The 16,416-nt window shown below is 40.4% G+C and overlaps 2 protein-coding genes across 2 annotated transcripts; one reads left to right on the plus strand and one right to left on the minus strand.

The window, feature by feature from the left end:
- Positions 1-3,677: 3,677 nt before the first annotated feature.
- Positions 3,678-9,356, plus strand: LOC145402184 (MIF-like protein mif-2). The gene is made up of 3 exons (XM_080274301.1): positions 3,678-3,785; positions 4,651-4,823; positions 9,290-9,356. The coding sequence occupies exons 1-3, from the start codon at positions 3,678-3,680 to the stop codon at positions 9,354-9,356; spliced, it is 348 nt and encodes a 115-aa protein (XP_080130427.1).
- Positions 9,357-11,926: 2,570 nt separating this feature from the next.
- ND-ASHI (NADH:ubiquinone oxidoreductase subunit ASHI) lies at positions 11,927-16,113 on the minus strand. Its single transcript, XM_080274364.1, has 4 exons — positions 15,991-16,113; positions 14,541-14,761; positions 14,096-14,254; positions 11,927-13,306 (listed from the first exon to the last, which is right to left on the minus strand). Exons 1-4 carry the CDS (start codon positions 16,073-16,075, stop codon positions 13,247-13,249), a joined length of 525 nt encoding a protein of 174 aa, XP_080130490.1. The 5' UTR covers positions 16,076-16,113; the 3' UTR covers positions 11,927-13,246.
- Between the last annotated feature and the right edge of the window lie 303 nt (positions 16,114-16,416).

Genomic DNA, 16,416 nt, shown 5'->3' on the forward strand with positions numbered 1-16,416 from the left:
TTTTTTGTTTTTTGTTTTTTTTTGTTTTTGCGTTTTTCTTGGAAGGAACAGTTTGCGGGCTCCTGGCTTTTGGTTCCTTCTTCCTTGCCTTAAAGAAAAATAGAAACTGTCTTGTTCTTTAAGCGATCTGTGTCCGACAAGAGCTGTGACTTGAAGCTTCAGGTATGGATTTGGGGTTGGGGCGTTTGCGGTGTACATCCCAACCACGTTCCAATTTCGGCAGACAAATAATTACTTATGATAAAAAGAACTATGTAATGTGCCAAAATCTATACACTAAATATTTTAAGTAAATTTATCATACAGTCGTTTGAATTAAAAGATGTGATTATTATACTTCTCTGATTAATACAGTGAAAGTAGGATATAACTGTATTTTGGTTTAACTGTGTATATATACTGTAAGTGCTAATTCTTCTTTGAGTCACGCCCTCCCCCCCCCTCCCAAAGTGCTGAATCCGGCCCTGAACTACTGGCATTATCATCACCAGTATCTTCATCACCATCATCACTATCGCCACAAACATTAACACCATCATCACTATCACCACGAACATTATCACCATCATCACTGTCACCACAAACATTATCACCATCATCACTGTCACCACAAACATTATCATCATCATCACTATCGCAACAAACATTACCACAAACATTATCACCATCATCACTATCACCACAGACATTATCATCATCACCACCACTGTCACCATCTTCACCATTATCTCCATCATTACCACCATCACCTCTACTAGCACCATCATCCACACTACCGCCATCTTGATCACCACCATTACCACAGCCGTGATCGTCACCACTTCCGCTATCACCACACCCACCATCATCATCGTAGTCCTCATCACTACCACCACACCAATCACCACCATCACCACTGCAATATATTAAATTTACATGTCTGCCTCGCTTGTCTGTCTGCTCCTACACACCATAATATTCTGATTCTGTATATCTCATGTGTATTTGTATTATGACTATTTGTATCGTGTTTGTAATCAGAATGTATCTCAGGTTAATTGTTTTACCTGCATATTCTACCTTTATTATATTATATTGTAAGAACTGGCGTTGATAAGGGACCAGCATGTGATGACGCTGTTTACTGAGTGGAGTGAAGCAGCTGCGGCGTCCATCCAGGGGCCAAACCTCTTTATATGCTCCCGCACCTCGCTGTGGGGAAAGATCCAGGCCCAACCCTAGCTAGGCACTGTTTACCACAAGAGGGCACTATGGTGGTACCAATCTTAAGTGGCGGTTTGGGTGGGGCACGAAACTCTGTACAGTGTTGCCACGTGTTCCATACTCGCTATGTGAACGGCTCTGATATATGTAATAGGCATCACAATAAGATAAACACATAAGAATATAATGGTAACGTGTGTATTATAATATATGAAAGAACAGTAAACTGATTATGCGTAAAATATTTATACGGCAATACAGAAACGTGGCATAATTATTTTACAGTGGTGCTTAAAAAAAAAGTAGTCACTTTTATTGGCTGTGCCGTATTTCTGGGGTTGGTAATAATGTCACAATTATGATTATAAGATAATGTGCAGGAATATAAGTAAAAATATGCCAGTTTCTTAGTAAAAAAAAATATATATACATTAAACCCTCGTGAGCGGCAACACTCACACATCCAGTCCGACCTGGTCATCTGTGAGGGATAGAGGAATAGGCCTGTTTGGGGACACCTCTTAAAAAAAAACGCGCTAAGACTTTAACCTCCTGGGTGGTGTGGAAATAAAGTCAAATTTAAAATATGTACATTATAACGTAAAAGAAAATAACCAAAACGTATCCTAAAATACCACAGACGAGAGAGAGAGAGGGGGGGGGGCAGACCAGGGGCAATTTTGAGTGCAGCTGTGAAAGATGAAGGAAGGGAGAGAAGGAAGGAGGGAGAGAGTGATTGAAATAAATGAAAAAAAATCATGGCGCCACAACAACGAGGTGATCTGGCGCCATATGTAAAACAATAATATTTTTAAACATAATTAGATATAATAAAAACAAAATAAAGAAATGAAAGCACAAGTTTATAAGTCACTCATAAAAGAAACAAAATTCCCCAGGGTCACGCACATCTCCCCAAGGAGAGAGAGAGAGAGAGAGAGAGAGAAGGCAGGCAAGGGGCAGTGTTGAGGGCATTGTCAAGCTGAGGGAAAGATGAAGGGAGGGGAGGAAGGAGGGCGAGAATGATTGAATGAAAAGGCGCCGTAACACCGAGGTCATCTGGCGTCATATGTAAAACAATAATATAATAAAAAACAAAATAAAGAAATGAAAGCACAAGTTTATAAGACATAAAAGAAACAAAATTCCCTAGGGTGATGCACATCCCCCCAGGAGAGAGAGAGAGAGAGAGAGAGAGAGAGAGAGAGAGAGAGAGAGTATGGAAAACGTGGCACACTGTCCAGAGGTTCGTGCCCCACCCAAACCGCCACTTTAGAATGGTACGACCATAGTTTCCTACACACAGGCGGGACTCGAAATTCACCTCCTCCTTTACGGGGCGACTCGCAAACCGATTACGTCACGGCGGCGCCCAGACCAGCAGACTTGGCCATTTGGAGGGGTTACAGTCTCCCATCTGCCTCAACGCTGCCACAAACGCCTCAGGGATTTTGACACTTTCCCAGTCACCTCACCCTCCCACTATACATAGCCCTCAACTGCATGGCCACACTGACTACAACAACAACAGCATTAAGAAATAGATGTGAATAGATAGATAGATAGATAGGCAGGCAGGTAAACAGATAGGTGTAGATAGGAACAGATAGAGATGTAAATGACGCTGATGATCATGAGAGAGAGAGAGAGAGAGAGAGAGAGAGAGAGAGAGAGAGAGTACCATCATCATCATCTTCAGGATCGTCATCACTACCACTGTCATCATTCATTCATTCATTCATTGCCAGACGCCATGTATCCCAGACGGGGTGGCCAATGGCTTAGAGTTAATTGTTTTACAGGAAGGGACACTAATCCTCCACCAACCCCACTTGACACGTAGGGATGCCAACTCAATATTATCATCATCATTGTCAACATCAGCATTATTATTACCATCACCATTACCAACACCATCATCACTACCACTACGATCATTTTCACCACCTCACTCTCTTCTGTCATCATTACCACCAACACCCCACCATTATCTAACTCTCTCTCTCTCTCTCTCTCATTATTACCACCAACACCACACCATTATATAACTCTCTCTCTCTCTCTCTCTCTCTCTCTCTCTCTCTCTCTCTCTCTCTCACACACACACACACACACACACACACACACACACACACACACACACACACACACGGTACAACACTTGCTTATCGGGTCGGCGCCACTCACTTACATAATCTCTTAACCTTAACTCTCTCTCCTCAGTTCTCTCACAGTCATCATTGAGAGCACTTATTCCTCTCTCCATCTCTCCCTCCCTCTCTCTCATTCTCAACGTATCTCCAACCAGTCTCTCCAGTCAAGTACTCTCTGTCTCAAAGCTTACAAAATCTCTTCAATTTTCCCATTTGCACACCCACTTTTCCCCACCTTACATTCACCTTTTCTCGTTCCCCCCGCCCCTTGTTTCTTTATTTTTTCACTTTCTTTATCCCTGTCTCTCTCCTCGCTTCATCATGCCTATAGTCTGCTTCCGAACCAACTTGCCTGACGAGAAGGTAACCAAGGAGTTTCATAGACAGCTCTCGGCCAAGCTGGTGGAGGTCCTGGGAAAGCCTAAAGAGGTGAGAGAGATAGATAGATAGATAGACAGATAGATAGATAGAGAGAGAGAGAGAGAGATGGTACAAGTGTGTGTGTGTGAGAGAGAGAGAGAGGTTAGAAGGAAGAGAGAGCGAAGGTGGGAGGAGGGAGAGGTGGGATCGAAAAGGAGAGAGTGATAGTGGGAGTGAAAGAAAGAGTGAGAGGAAGAGAGAAATAGGACAGAGAGAGAGAGAGACAGACAGACAGACATATCTTCCCATTAACCCCGTCAGAACGATAATTTCCTTTTTATCTCTGCAATCTCCAGCCATTTTTTTTTCACCACGAAAAACTTCCCCTCCCATCCATAAGTCGTATTAGGGACCTTGGAGGCAAAACGAAGGCTCTCTGTATTCCCTCCTTTTCCCGTTCTTTATAATAATCTTTCACACAGTCATTAATAATCCTTTACGTACTGAATAATCCCTCCTATAATCCGTTTAAATAATATGTTCATACGCCTCCACCTCTCCCTCCCACAGCAAAATAAATCCCTAATCCAACACCTCTCCCACCCACAGCATAATCCCTAATCCTGCACCTCTTCCACCCACAACATAATAAATCCCTAATCCTGCACCTTTCCCACCCACAGCCCCTTAATCCTGTACCTCTCCCTCCCACAGCATAATCCCTAATCCTGCACCTCTCCCACTCACAGGATAATAAATCCCTAATCCTGCACCTCTCCCACCCACAGCATAATAAATCCCTAATCCTGCACCTCTCCCACCCACAGCATAACATATCCCTAATCCTGTACCTTCCCCACCCACAGCATAATCCCTAATCCTGCACGTCCCCCACCCACAGCATCATAAATCCTTAATCCTCTCCCGCCCACAGCTCCTGTCAGTCACCGTGGAGACCAACCTGCGAATGATCCAGGCAGGGAGCTTCGACCCCCGTTGCGAGGTCCACATCATATCCATAGGCCTCGACGCCAAGCCACAGACGCAGGCCACCATCCAGGCACTAACTTCCTTCATCGTCAAGCACCTGGGCCTTCCAGACGAGAGGTAACGCAGTGGGGAAGAGAATTACTTTACCCCATCTGTTATCTATCTGTCTGTTTAACTATCTATCTATGTGTCTGTCTGTCAATCTATTTATCTGTCTATCTGTTTAACTATCTATCTATCTGTAACTTGCCATACGCCTTAATCCCGTAAAGGGTGGCCACAAACAGTCTTCTCCACGTCGCTTCTCCTCAACCATTTGCATTTTCCACCTCATCTTTGGTCTTCCTCTCCTCCGCTCCCCCTCCAACTCATCCTTGGTCTTCCCCTCCCCCTCCACCTCCTCCTTGGTCTTCCCCTCCCCCTTCACCTCATCCTTGGTCTTCCCCTCCCCCTCCACCTCATCCTTGGTCCTCCTCTCCCCCTCCACCTCATCCTTGGTCTTCCCCTCCTCCTCCATCCTCTCCCCATGGCTTTGATACACCAAGGCAAAATTGCAGAGTTAGTGAATAGGGCTTTGAATAATAGACTATGTTGTTGGGGCTACAGATGGCCTCCTAACACCTTTTCCCTAGCGGTTCATTTTGCATATTACACCTGAACATTGTGCGGTAGTCTTAAACTTTTATAATAGCTGTGTAACGGTGGCCAGTGATCCATGATGATGATGATGATAATGATAATGATAATAATGATGGTGGTGTTGGTGGGGATGATTTAGTATTATCTGCCCTTTCCATTCCTCCTTCCTTCTTTCCTTTCCTCCTCTTCTGTCATTCTTTCCTTCATTCTTTCCTCGTCCTTCTGCCTACGGGTGACTTTACACTCCCTCTTCTGTCTTTCCTTCCTTCATTCTTTCCTCTTCCTTCTGCCTGTGGGTGACTCTACACTGAGTGACAAGCCAAATGGTTTCCTGTACACCAGGAAACCATTTACTATGCTGGGTGGTAACCATATAACCAAATTATGGCGCCTGGTGGTTTAGTGGGTAATTAAGGCGCTCCAGTCGGATTGAGCCGGTGAAGGTTTATATCTAAGGAGTGGTTGGGGTTTATTGCTCACGTAATGCCACTCAGGGATGAGTGAGGCTGGTCACTCTCATCTTAATTGTCGGGACCAACTTGCCTAGCCCCGGGCTCCTACGCTCCTCATGGGGCAACGTAGGATTGGATGATCTATCTATCTATCTATCTATAGCCCGACGCCCTAATCCCGCAAAGGGTGGCCGCAGACAATATTATTATTATTATCATTATTATTATTATTATTATTATTATTATTATACTACATTCAGATTGTTGGCTACTGAAAATTCAACAGTACACGTTTACACACACACACACACACACACACCTATAGTCAGTTTCAGGAACCTCCCTAACACTTTTTCGAAGCGATTTAGTTTGTTTAATACACCTGACGGTCCTCTTCTATGCTACATAAATCCGTCCAGTATCGCCAAATTCAGCATAAATAACGTTCAAAGGGTTATTAAACCTTCCATATCCAAAAACAACTCGCTAAGGAGAAGGTGTTAGGGAGCGGACAACAACAGCAACGACAAGATGAACATCAAGAAAGCAATCACTCTTCTGATAAATCCGGCACTTGATGACAGGTAACACACACACACACACACACACACACACACACACACACACACACACACACATCATCCTGACAGGCTCATTCTCAGAGACAAGCTTGAGAGAGAAGATAAAGATAAAAGAGTACATAACAAGGTCCTTATCACCACGTATTGTTTACTAGTGTCCGTTGCTATGGTATCTTAACTCCTTGACTCGGGTATCTTGGTGGGTAACAGTCTTCAGTATTAGCCATAGTGTTTCAAAATATCACAAATGCTTCCAAAAAACTGGCCAATCGGCTTTATAGGTACGCTGTGGGATTTCAGTTCTTGGACTCAACTTCGATTTTCAAATTTTCAGTCACAGATGACGCATTAATAGTTACGTAAAGAGGGGGACAGAGTTAGGAAGTAGGAGAGGCTTGACAGGTGATGCGTGTGTGTGTGTGTGTGTGTGTGTGTGTCAAAGAATGAGACGAAGAAATATAAGAAATACCACCCTCAGGTAGTATAATTTAAGAGTATGTCTGTTAGTATTTAAAATTTATCTTGCTATCCCTGTGTATTTAATATTCAGCACAAAAACAATTAATACAAAGATCATGCTTCCTTCTTTAAATTGCTTCCCTGTGAATCTTTCATATGAGATCACACACACACACAGCAAAACATTATCCCTGCACAGTATGCGAGTGCATGCATAATAGCGTGGACTTAGCATATTACAGTACAGTATTCATGCAGGATTTACCACTAACTGCGAATATAATTATGGACTTATGAAAAAACTCCCAAGAGATGTATTCATGTTCTCCTGAAGGACCTTTTTTTCTGTACAACAAAATGATATGTGTAGTACTAAAGAACAAAGGGGAAGCTACTGTGGGTATAACTCAGAAAAGGGACCCCACAAGACATGAAGAATGATCTTAGAAATTTCGTGGATCAAAAACAGCAGAGCATTTAGACACTGCTATGTGGTCTGTATTCTCTAGATTTAGTTTAACAGTGCAGTGTATGTCTGTACTACTGAGCTGTGTCAATGTACGTAAGTCTTAGGAGGCCTTCAGAAGATGCAGTGCCCCAGGGTCCCTTAAACTCTTAACAGTGGGCTTCCTTAATGATGAGAGGCAGTTGTGTCATAGCCATCCTGTTGAGGGTTCAGTAGAGGAAGCAAAGCATAGACAATGATGATGATGGTGATGATAATGAGTATGTTATCTTCAAGGTTAAAGTGAAGTGGGTGGAATATTGTGGTCGGCTGCTTGAGTGCTTGAGTGTGCTGTGTGACAACCTTCAGGGGTCACCTTGGTAATCATATCACTATTATAGGAACAGGTCGGGAGGTACATACATTCACGATTTATGACCAGTGCGATGCTGTAACTAAGATTTATTTCTCCAGGAGCGACAAGGAAATGAAAATGAAGAATATTCCCCCGTTTTCCGATCTTCTTGTCAATACATATCTTAGTGATGAGGAGAATTGTTAATTATTTTTTATCTTTTAATGTTTTGTTAGGATGGCTGAAGAAAAAAAAATCCATCTCCTTTCTTCATACTACGGATGAAAGTCCGACTACAGCAGCTGATTGATCTGAAGTTTGAGAGAGAGAGAGAGAGAGAGAGAAAGAGAGAGACCAACCCTAGGATCAGAGCATTCATGTTTTGTTTGTATTATAAGAGTTGGGAAACTACAATATTGTTCTCCAACAACACGAGAGGGAGTTTTCTTTTTTTGTTACTACCAGATGATTTAATAGGAGAGAACCCTGGAGTGAAGGGGTTAGTGATGCCTACATCTAACTCCATAAATTTTAGTCTCCACTAAGGTAAAGGAAACTGTTTGGAAGTAGGACTATTATTGAAAATAAATAAATAAATAAATAAGTTATTGTATTATAAGGTAAAGAACTTGCAAATGAACTTTACAAAAAGAAAGGCTTCGAAAATCGACAAATGTTCCAAAGTACAATATCATGTTTCATGGATATGGTATCGGCATGATGTAGATAAGCAGTTGAAGGCAGATTGATTCTCGACTGACATATTATCATTTCAGTTTGCATGCCATGTATCATTAAAATCTGTCAAGACACTTGAGAGTACATAAAATGACAAGCAAATGACAGACGACAGACAGCACTCATGCTGATTTTCCTGGTTTGACAAAAAGATTGAGAAACTGCAAAAATGTAACCATTCTTCTTACTTGTTTATGGTTTATAATTTTTTGCCTCTCTCACCACATATACAGTACAGGACGTGTTCAAAATATAAATTTTTCTATACAAATGGTACTCTGAATTGGAGTAATTGGCACTTCAGCTTCTTTAGCGGGGGTGGAATATTAAATTGCAGTTTTTCTGCACTTTACTTTGGACTAAACAGAACAATAAAATGTCATAAATTGCACCTTATACAGTACTAGAATGGGAGAAGGTTGTAAAGAATCATATTGTTACAAATTATGCTGAGGAAGGTAGCAGAGTAAACAAAAACTCATTCAATTTATGATATGCGCATTTCTTCATGGTGGTTTAATGGTTAGAGGACCATAGATGGAGTGATGGCCTCGCATAGGTTCAGTCCCCAAGAGATAACTGGAGGTTTTTCAGTCATGTAATGCCATCAAGCAAAGTAGGTTGGTCACCTAACCTTGACTAGAGATGCATTCATGTTGTAATACAAATATTGATTAAACAAATGTCCCGTGACTCACTCCCTGTTCTCTGAAAAGATAGCGGGGGACTGCAAGTTCAATCATCCCTACACTGGGTTCATGTGCAGATAAACCTGGCATCACCAAAACACCAGGAACACCATACACTCTTCAGTGTACTGGACTATGGTAGCCTAATCTCAAACACATACACCTTAAGAAAGTTAATTAGGACTGAGTGCTACTGTTTACTGATTTTCATTTCTTGTCTTGCAGAGTGGTAATGTCATTCGAGGCACCACAGCCCTTCATGGTGGGGAACAAGGGTGCTGTGAAAGGCTAAGGAGCAGATGCAAGTGGAGTCCAAGGACAGAGGGGCACAAAATATCTTGTGATCATTTTCCTTTTGTAACAGAGATGATGTAAAAGCAGGACAAACAAGAGACATGGAAAGATTCTGCAGTCCCCTAATTAAACAAATCCTCAAATTTTGGCTGTGAAAGGAATTGGTCATAAGGCTGTGAATCTACATCATATTACTGCACCCAACAGATGAACATATACTCATTACATAAGCCAGCAAAAAAATTGATAAATAAAATTACAACTCCCATACACACTATGATATACTGCAACTAAAGCTGAAGAAAAGACCCATTAGCAAGTTAACAAAAAAATAAATAAATGAATAAAAATAAATAAAAGTTTCCATGTGTGCCAAAATTTGTTTCAGCCAACAACTGAAGAATTGTCCCAGTAACAAGCCTAGGAATTATTTTGAAACTCCAGCTGCTGCACACAGTATGGTATGATATAATTCATCCTACAGCCACAGAACAAACCTATTACCTCCCAATCTTAGGATGCCTTTTTTTTTCTTTTTCTCACCTTGCTAGCTCCGTATGAGTTACTGTATTTAGGTTAGGAGAGATTTTTGTTCTGGAGAATGTAACTGTTACCTACATTAACCCTATCAGTATGAGATATCCTTTCTAAGCTGAATAAAATCATTTGAAGGTAGCACAAAATAAGAAACAAGATGGTCATCATAGAAAAAGAGTGACTGGGTAAGAAGTCCAAAAGCCACAACATTTTCAGTGCCTAGCCCACCAAGGCACATCATGGTGTCCACATCCCTGGCCAGTGACAATCCACAAGTCTGTACTGTGGGTTTCTTTTAACTGGGCTGAAAGTTACAAAAAATGCACAATAAATACCCAATAAGTTCAGTTTTCCAGCTAGATCAAGAGACTGAAAGATTCTGCATTTCCTCCTCCTTCTTCAACCTACAAAAACAGTTTTTAGTCATATCAATAACTGATAAGTAATTTGTTTGTGAACTTATGTCTTGGGCAGTACAGCACATGACTACTTGGTGCTTGTATCACAATATGCTGGCATGTCTCATTAACTTCTTGTTATCTTGGGTAATTTTATCACTTTCTGGAGAGATTTTTGAATTGGTGGGGTAACATAAAGCATCATGTGTCCCCCAACCACCAGGGCATTCTCTTGTGTAAAATGTTGGGTTGTATCCATAATAAAATACAGTATAAAGGTCTCACCATTTCAAAGGGGTTGAATTAATTTGAATTCAGGCATTTTCTTTGTATTGATTTCCCCGTAATGTTTGTGATGATTAAAGTTCACATTAATAATAAATGTAATAAGTTTTGTTTATTACCATCAAATAAATGAGAATGAGAAGTAACAAAGTACTAGAGGAGGAAAACTCAATGCTATACATGAGATGTAGTGAGAAAATCAAGCAGACAAAGAAGACAGAAGTATGGCCATTTTATGGAAACGGGGATAATGATGGTGATTTTGTTTTAAACCTCCAAGCTGAAAAACTCATCTACTTAAAAGGGTTGCTAGAACCTAATTCTATGCTTTATATGACAGGAAGCAACTCCTATGATGTGTAACCTGTCTGAAACAACACACGACACAAATCCATGCAGATGAGAGAGCTTGCTATGGGAGAATGGGGATAGAGATGATTTGCACACATGTTGCATAGAGGAGTCTTGTTTAACACGACACTAAGATGGGGAGGTTAATTCCAAAGGTATTTTAAGTGCCTGGGTGATGCAGTTCAGCTAAACACCAATGTGCTTTTTTGTTCGACTGGAGCAGCGTACAAGAACCTAACCTAAGCATGGTACTGATATATAGCTCTACAGGCATCAAGTCCTCATAGGCTATTGAATGTTATGATTTCTGTTACTGTGTGTAATAAGAGGATGCTACGGCTGTAACAAAAACTATGAATACAATGCATTTGAGCATGATAATGAAGATAGTAGGAGAGCAGATATAAACAGTTACACAAACATAACTAGTTATTTCTACACACATGCACACACGTATTAAAAGAAAGAAAGAAAAAAAAAACAGGTAAAACACAGACTTCAGATAATGTGAAAATTGAGGGAGAAAGCAAAGAAGGGAAAAGTAGGATGACCGTGGTATGAGAAAAGGATGAGGTGCTGAAAGAGGGAGAGAACAATTCAGATGGTGAATGCATTAAGCTATAGGAATGCTGTAATACCATAGTTAGGGATGGCTAAACAAGTGGGAGGATGCACGAATGTGGAAGGTAAGACCAGTAGAAGAAAAGTACATTCATTAGTGAATAAAAGAAGAAAATGGTGAGTGAAGAAATATACTGTATATCAAAAGTCCATGCTTGAAAGTCAGCCAAGTCCTTCAGCACATGGAAATCTTTAGTCCTTCATTTTATATGCATTCTGGCAAACATCATTTTTTTCTACTCAGCTTACAAGAGATGTCCTGAGGAGTTGGAAAGTTTCATTTAACACTACCAGAATGAGGATGTCCATTATTATGGCTAATACCAGACAATTTGATTTGGCACACGGGTGAGGTGGAGGGGGAGAGAGGGAGGGGAAGGCCAAGGATGAGATGAAGGGATGGAGTGGAGATGTACATGAGAGAAGGGCATGTGCATTGGGTGCAGGGCAGTGAAATGGCAGGGGACAGGGTGACGTGGAGGCGATTTGTTTGTAGCCACCCCGTATAAGGGATTAAAGCGTCTGGCAATAGATAGATAGACAAGGATGTATCAGCTCATACAGTACCGACTCAGGGTGAAGAGGTTAGAAACAATCTCCAGTCCAAAGTCTCATTTTTTTCTTTATACTATCAAACGACAAATTTACCTTAGAAATCACAATCTTGACCTGAAGAGGTTAATGTAATAGTTGTGCATTACTTATCTATGAGCTGTCATTGTGAGCTGGTGTTTGACAGTGCACCCAAGACCATTCCCTACACTGTCATTTGTAATGCTTCTCTGATAAACATATACCATACTTCCATGAAATATTCCATACCTGTACAGTATTAATTAGTATTCCATTACTCATGAAACCTCCAACACTGACCACCAATGGGTAATGAGTCTTTGAACAACTGGTCTATGACTGTGAATCATTACTATATACTGTACTTACAAGTGCCCCCAAATTTGAAGGCTAAGTAAAACTTCTGTTAAAACTATACATATATTTTCATGAAATTTAGTACATATATGAAAGGAGATGAAGAAAATCAGTATATAGAAAGGGGGTGAATCAAAGGAGAGAAGCTGGAGGGAAATAAATAAAGGGAGAAATAAAGAAACTAAAATAAAGGAGATAGCTTGATACCCCCCCACTGTTCAGTATATACACGATAATTCCCTCTTTACATGAACCACTGTAATTCTGCACATTTCCCACAACCCACTTCAACAAAGCTACCCTACTCTTCCATTATTAAATACTCATGCACACACTCCCTGCTTTTCTCAAGTAATATACGCTATATATTCAGTCACGGTATGGTATACTTTTACACACTTTATACAGTATGGTATTTCTGAAAGATTTTGATTCGTAGAGGTTTACCTGAACACTCATAAACCCTTCATTACACAGATGCAGTTTTTATTCTTGCTACATCCAGGCAATTTTACTCACCATAAGAAAAAAATTTCAAGTCTGTGTTAGTCTTAATTTATATAAGAAATCTTTCTTATCTGAGTAGTTGTCTGGAGGCAGCAAAATTAAACTAAACTCATCCATCATCATAGTAAAGGGGCTGATCATAAATGCCTTCAGTTTTACCCTGGTGTTATGGTGAAGATTACCTTACGTGTGGCATGCCAGTACAGTATTTGCTATAGAAACAATGACATTTCGCTGAGCAATGATTGGGAGGTGCTGATCACTCAGGCTTCTCAAACATGTAGTGAGTCTCCCCCTCTGCTGGATACTGCTTCGGCAACTGAGGAAGAGAAAGGCATAGACAAAAATGTTGCAAAGCCATCAACAGTAGCACAATAAAATGATAATCTAACCACGGCCACATCAGGAGCATAAACTATAGATCATTCATGTACTGTAAAGAATACATGAATTAAAAATTCATTAACACTGGTAAGTCAACATATGCAGAAAACTTAAAAAATTTTACAAATACAGTACAACTGTAGAACAATTAAATTATAATCAAGACAATACACAATACTGCACTATATTTAATTTCTCTAGTTCGAAAAATATCTCCAGAGATGAATAAAGCCATCTGGAGAAAGCATGAATATAATGAAAAATATGTTAATGGATTCAAAGAGCTAATGGCAAAAATGAGTATACAAAAAGATCCTTTATAAAATGGACTTGCTGTTCAGTGCATCTGCCTTGTAAGTCCACATTGCCATTGTCACTGGTTAATAAAACAAAAATTGCCTGTTAAAGTTCCATGACGACCTATTAACTGCATCTGCCAGTTTCATTCAATTTTCAGTAGCAGGTATACCGGTATGAAAAAAGTTGTATTTTGGAAAACACACATCTCCATCATCACACAGTCATAAACTTTCTCAGGTAAGGATGAGGTGAAGCAAGGTCCAGAGCATGAAAAAATCTGACAGAAGGAGAGACTAAATGGGCCCCACTCTCATTCACCCACCAACCAAGCCCATGAAACACATACCTGCCATAATAACAGACTTTTTCTATACATCATGGGACTGAAAGGGTTAAAAGCACAAGTCCCAGTGCCACTACTCACCAAAGGCCAATGCAGCTTGCGGTTTTCCAGGGCAAAGAATGTCCCGAAGAAGAACGCCATTACAGCAGCAAAACTCAAGAACTGCTGTCGCGCTGAGAACCGAAGTTTCTGTGAGGCATTAACGCGGTCCAGCCCATACATGTCAAAGTCTTCATGAAGCTGAAAGTTGAGATGGGCTGGATTGACTTCTTGAATTAGGTGATGTGCTTCATAGTTTATATTAGTGATTTTCTTTGACTTGAGAAAGACCTCTCGTATTGAAGCGTTTTATTAAGGCTAACCCTCCAGTTCAAAATCTCTCTTGTAAATTAAATAATCATCAGGAATCTGCACCCACAAAATTTAAAAAATCACATGATGGACCAGTAAAGAAAAAAAAAATTTATGAAAACTGCAAAATAATGTGGTCTCATGTCTCCTTGAAGATCACCCTAACTGTACTAACCGGTTCACCAAAGTTCCTGCGGTGCTCAGGGAAGTCCCAATCCACAAATGGGTCTCGGCTCTCAGCAGTGACCAGTGGCACGTCCGGGTAGTCCCCCAGCCCAGCGCCATCATCGGGATAGGGTTTGTATTGGTCCTCTGGCAGCCCATACTTCCTGGCCGCTGCCTTCAACTGCTCAGGGGTCTCGGGGAAGGGGCCAGGTTTCCAGTCCTTATTCCAGGCTGTTCAGGTAGTGTGGAGACAATGTACTGGTATACATGTTACAATTCATCACACAGTACAGTAACATACCGGTACTGACATTCCTTATTTTATACAATGGATGCATCCTAAAATACAAAAAACCTTTTCTATAAAACTTTTACTGCCACTAATTTCCTGGCTGTTTGGGCAGAGAGTGGTAACAATTTGTTACACAGCAACACTCATTATACAATGAGGATGCATTCTAAAATACCAAAATGTTTACCAAATAACTTTTACTTTGTATTATTCCTAGTTCTTATTCCAGGCTGTTTGGGTTGAAAGTGAACACAACACACTTCATCAGTCTCTCTCACTCTACGTACCGTACTGTGTATAAAGAACGTGTTCCAAAATATCACAACATTTTCCATATTTAAAGAATGGTAAACTGGGGGTGTTGGCAGGTCGGTTTTATGGGTAACAATACAACGTACTTCTTACATGTGGCAAAGAAAAGAATTGATTAAAACCGTCACCAAACTTGATCACTGCTTAATGTTGACAAGCTAATGTAATGGAATGCACACATATGGCAACTTCATTGGAACATTCCCTTGTTCCATGTTCCTGAATTCCTCTGCTGCATTTTGTCATGGAAATTTTCTGTTTTCAATCTGCATTATACATTGCACCCTGCATGACACACAAGCTAAAAGACTGCATGTGCTTTGGAGGTTAATGCCATATTTATTACATATTGCTAAATGCTGTTCTGAATGCTTTTAACCTACAATTTCTCTTGATTTTCCTGCCTTCTCTATCAGAAATATGAGTTTGTTGGAAGGGAGAGGGTTGTGGCTATTTCTCATTGGCAACTTTCATGAATGGCATAATAATGCAATGTGTGTAACAGTACACACTCTGTCATAAAAATAATCATTTATGTAATTCAATTTAATGCCAACCGATTTTCGTAATATTTTTACTTCTCTCCTCACGGCAAAATAGCCGGTAGTTTGCCACAGATACAACTTATCTTCCATAAAAACCAAGCAATTAATTGGACTTGCCTGTCAACACTTTCCACGATAACCATTTTCCCCTAACTGTTCCCAAACTAAAATATTAATTGTTCCTCTACACTATTTAAAAAATATACTACGAAACTATCATCGTTGAGGAGGGGACTGAAAAGTTGAGAGAATCTTAAATCCTCGGTATAATCATACTCCTTACTGAAAACAAACTGTTATTAAACACTCACCTCCGGCAGCTCTGGTCGCCTGGACACCCATTAGACCAGAAAATTGGCGACATTTTAAAGTAGAAGCTCGAATCACTCCTGCCATGACGGCTGCTCAGCTGAGGGCGACGAATTGCAATTATCTTGGACTAAATAGTCTTCTGTATTCTAGAGACCATTTTCAAACGTCAAGTTAATATTTTTTTATTTCTCTAAATTATTGCACACTACCAAAGAAAGGTGTTCCGAAAAGCTGGCTTAGCTCTAAAAATTATGGATAATTGTTTTTGACGCAGTGAGAGAATAGCTAAGAAGGAGTGTCGTGCGCCTGCGCTGTCTCTGCCTTGGCACCAAAACAACACAGGTGAGATTATTTATTTTCATATATATATTTGATGATACACAGTCTGTTTCTTTACTTCAGTACTAGGAGATTAAGTAACTTAC

This window comes from Coenobita brevimanus, chromosome 57, assembly GCF_032717465.1.
Source record: "Coenobita brevimanus isolate Jiangsu-jjx chromosome 57, ASM3271746v2, whole genome shotgun sequence".
NCBI classification, from domain to species: Eukaryota; Metazoa; Arthropoda; class Malacostraca; order Decapoda; family Coenobitidae; genus Coenobita; species Coenobita brevimanus.

Bases quoted from the DNA above. Each gene is read 5' to 3' on its own strand.
- LOC145402184 (XM_080274301.1), top strand. From the start codon at position 3,678: ATGCCTATAGTCTGCTTCCGAACCAACTTGCCTGACGAGAAGGTAACC. The intron at 3,786-4,650 runs GTGAGAGAGATA...TCCCGCCCACAG, and splicing joins TCCTGGGAAAGCCTAAAGAG to CTCCTGTCAGTCACCGTGGA. The intron at 4,824-9,289 runs GTAACGCAGTGG...CTTGTCTTGCAG, and splicing joins CTGGGCCTTCCAGACGAGAG to AGTGGTAATGTCATTCGAGG.
- ND-ASHI (XM_080274364.1), bottom strand. From the start codon at position 16,075: ATGGCAGGAGTGATTCGAGCTTCTACTTTAAAATGTCGCCAATTTTCT. The intron at 14,762-15,990 runs GTGAGTGTTTAA...CTACCTGAACAG, and splicing joins GGCGACCAGAGCTGCCGGAG to CCTGGAATAAGGACTGGAAA. The intron at 13,307-14,095 runs GTGAGTAGTGGC...TCTCTTCCTCAG, and splicing joins GCAAGCTGCATTGGCCTTTG to TTGCCGAAGCAGTATCCAGC.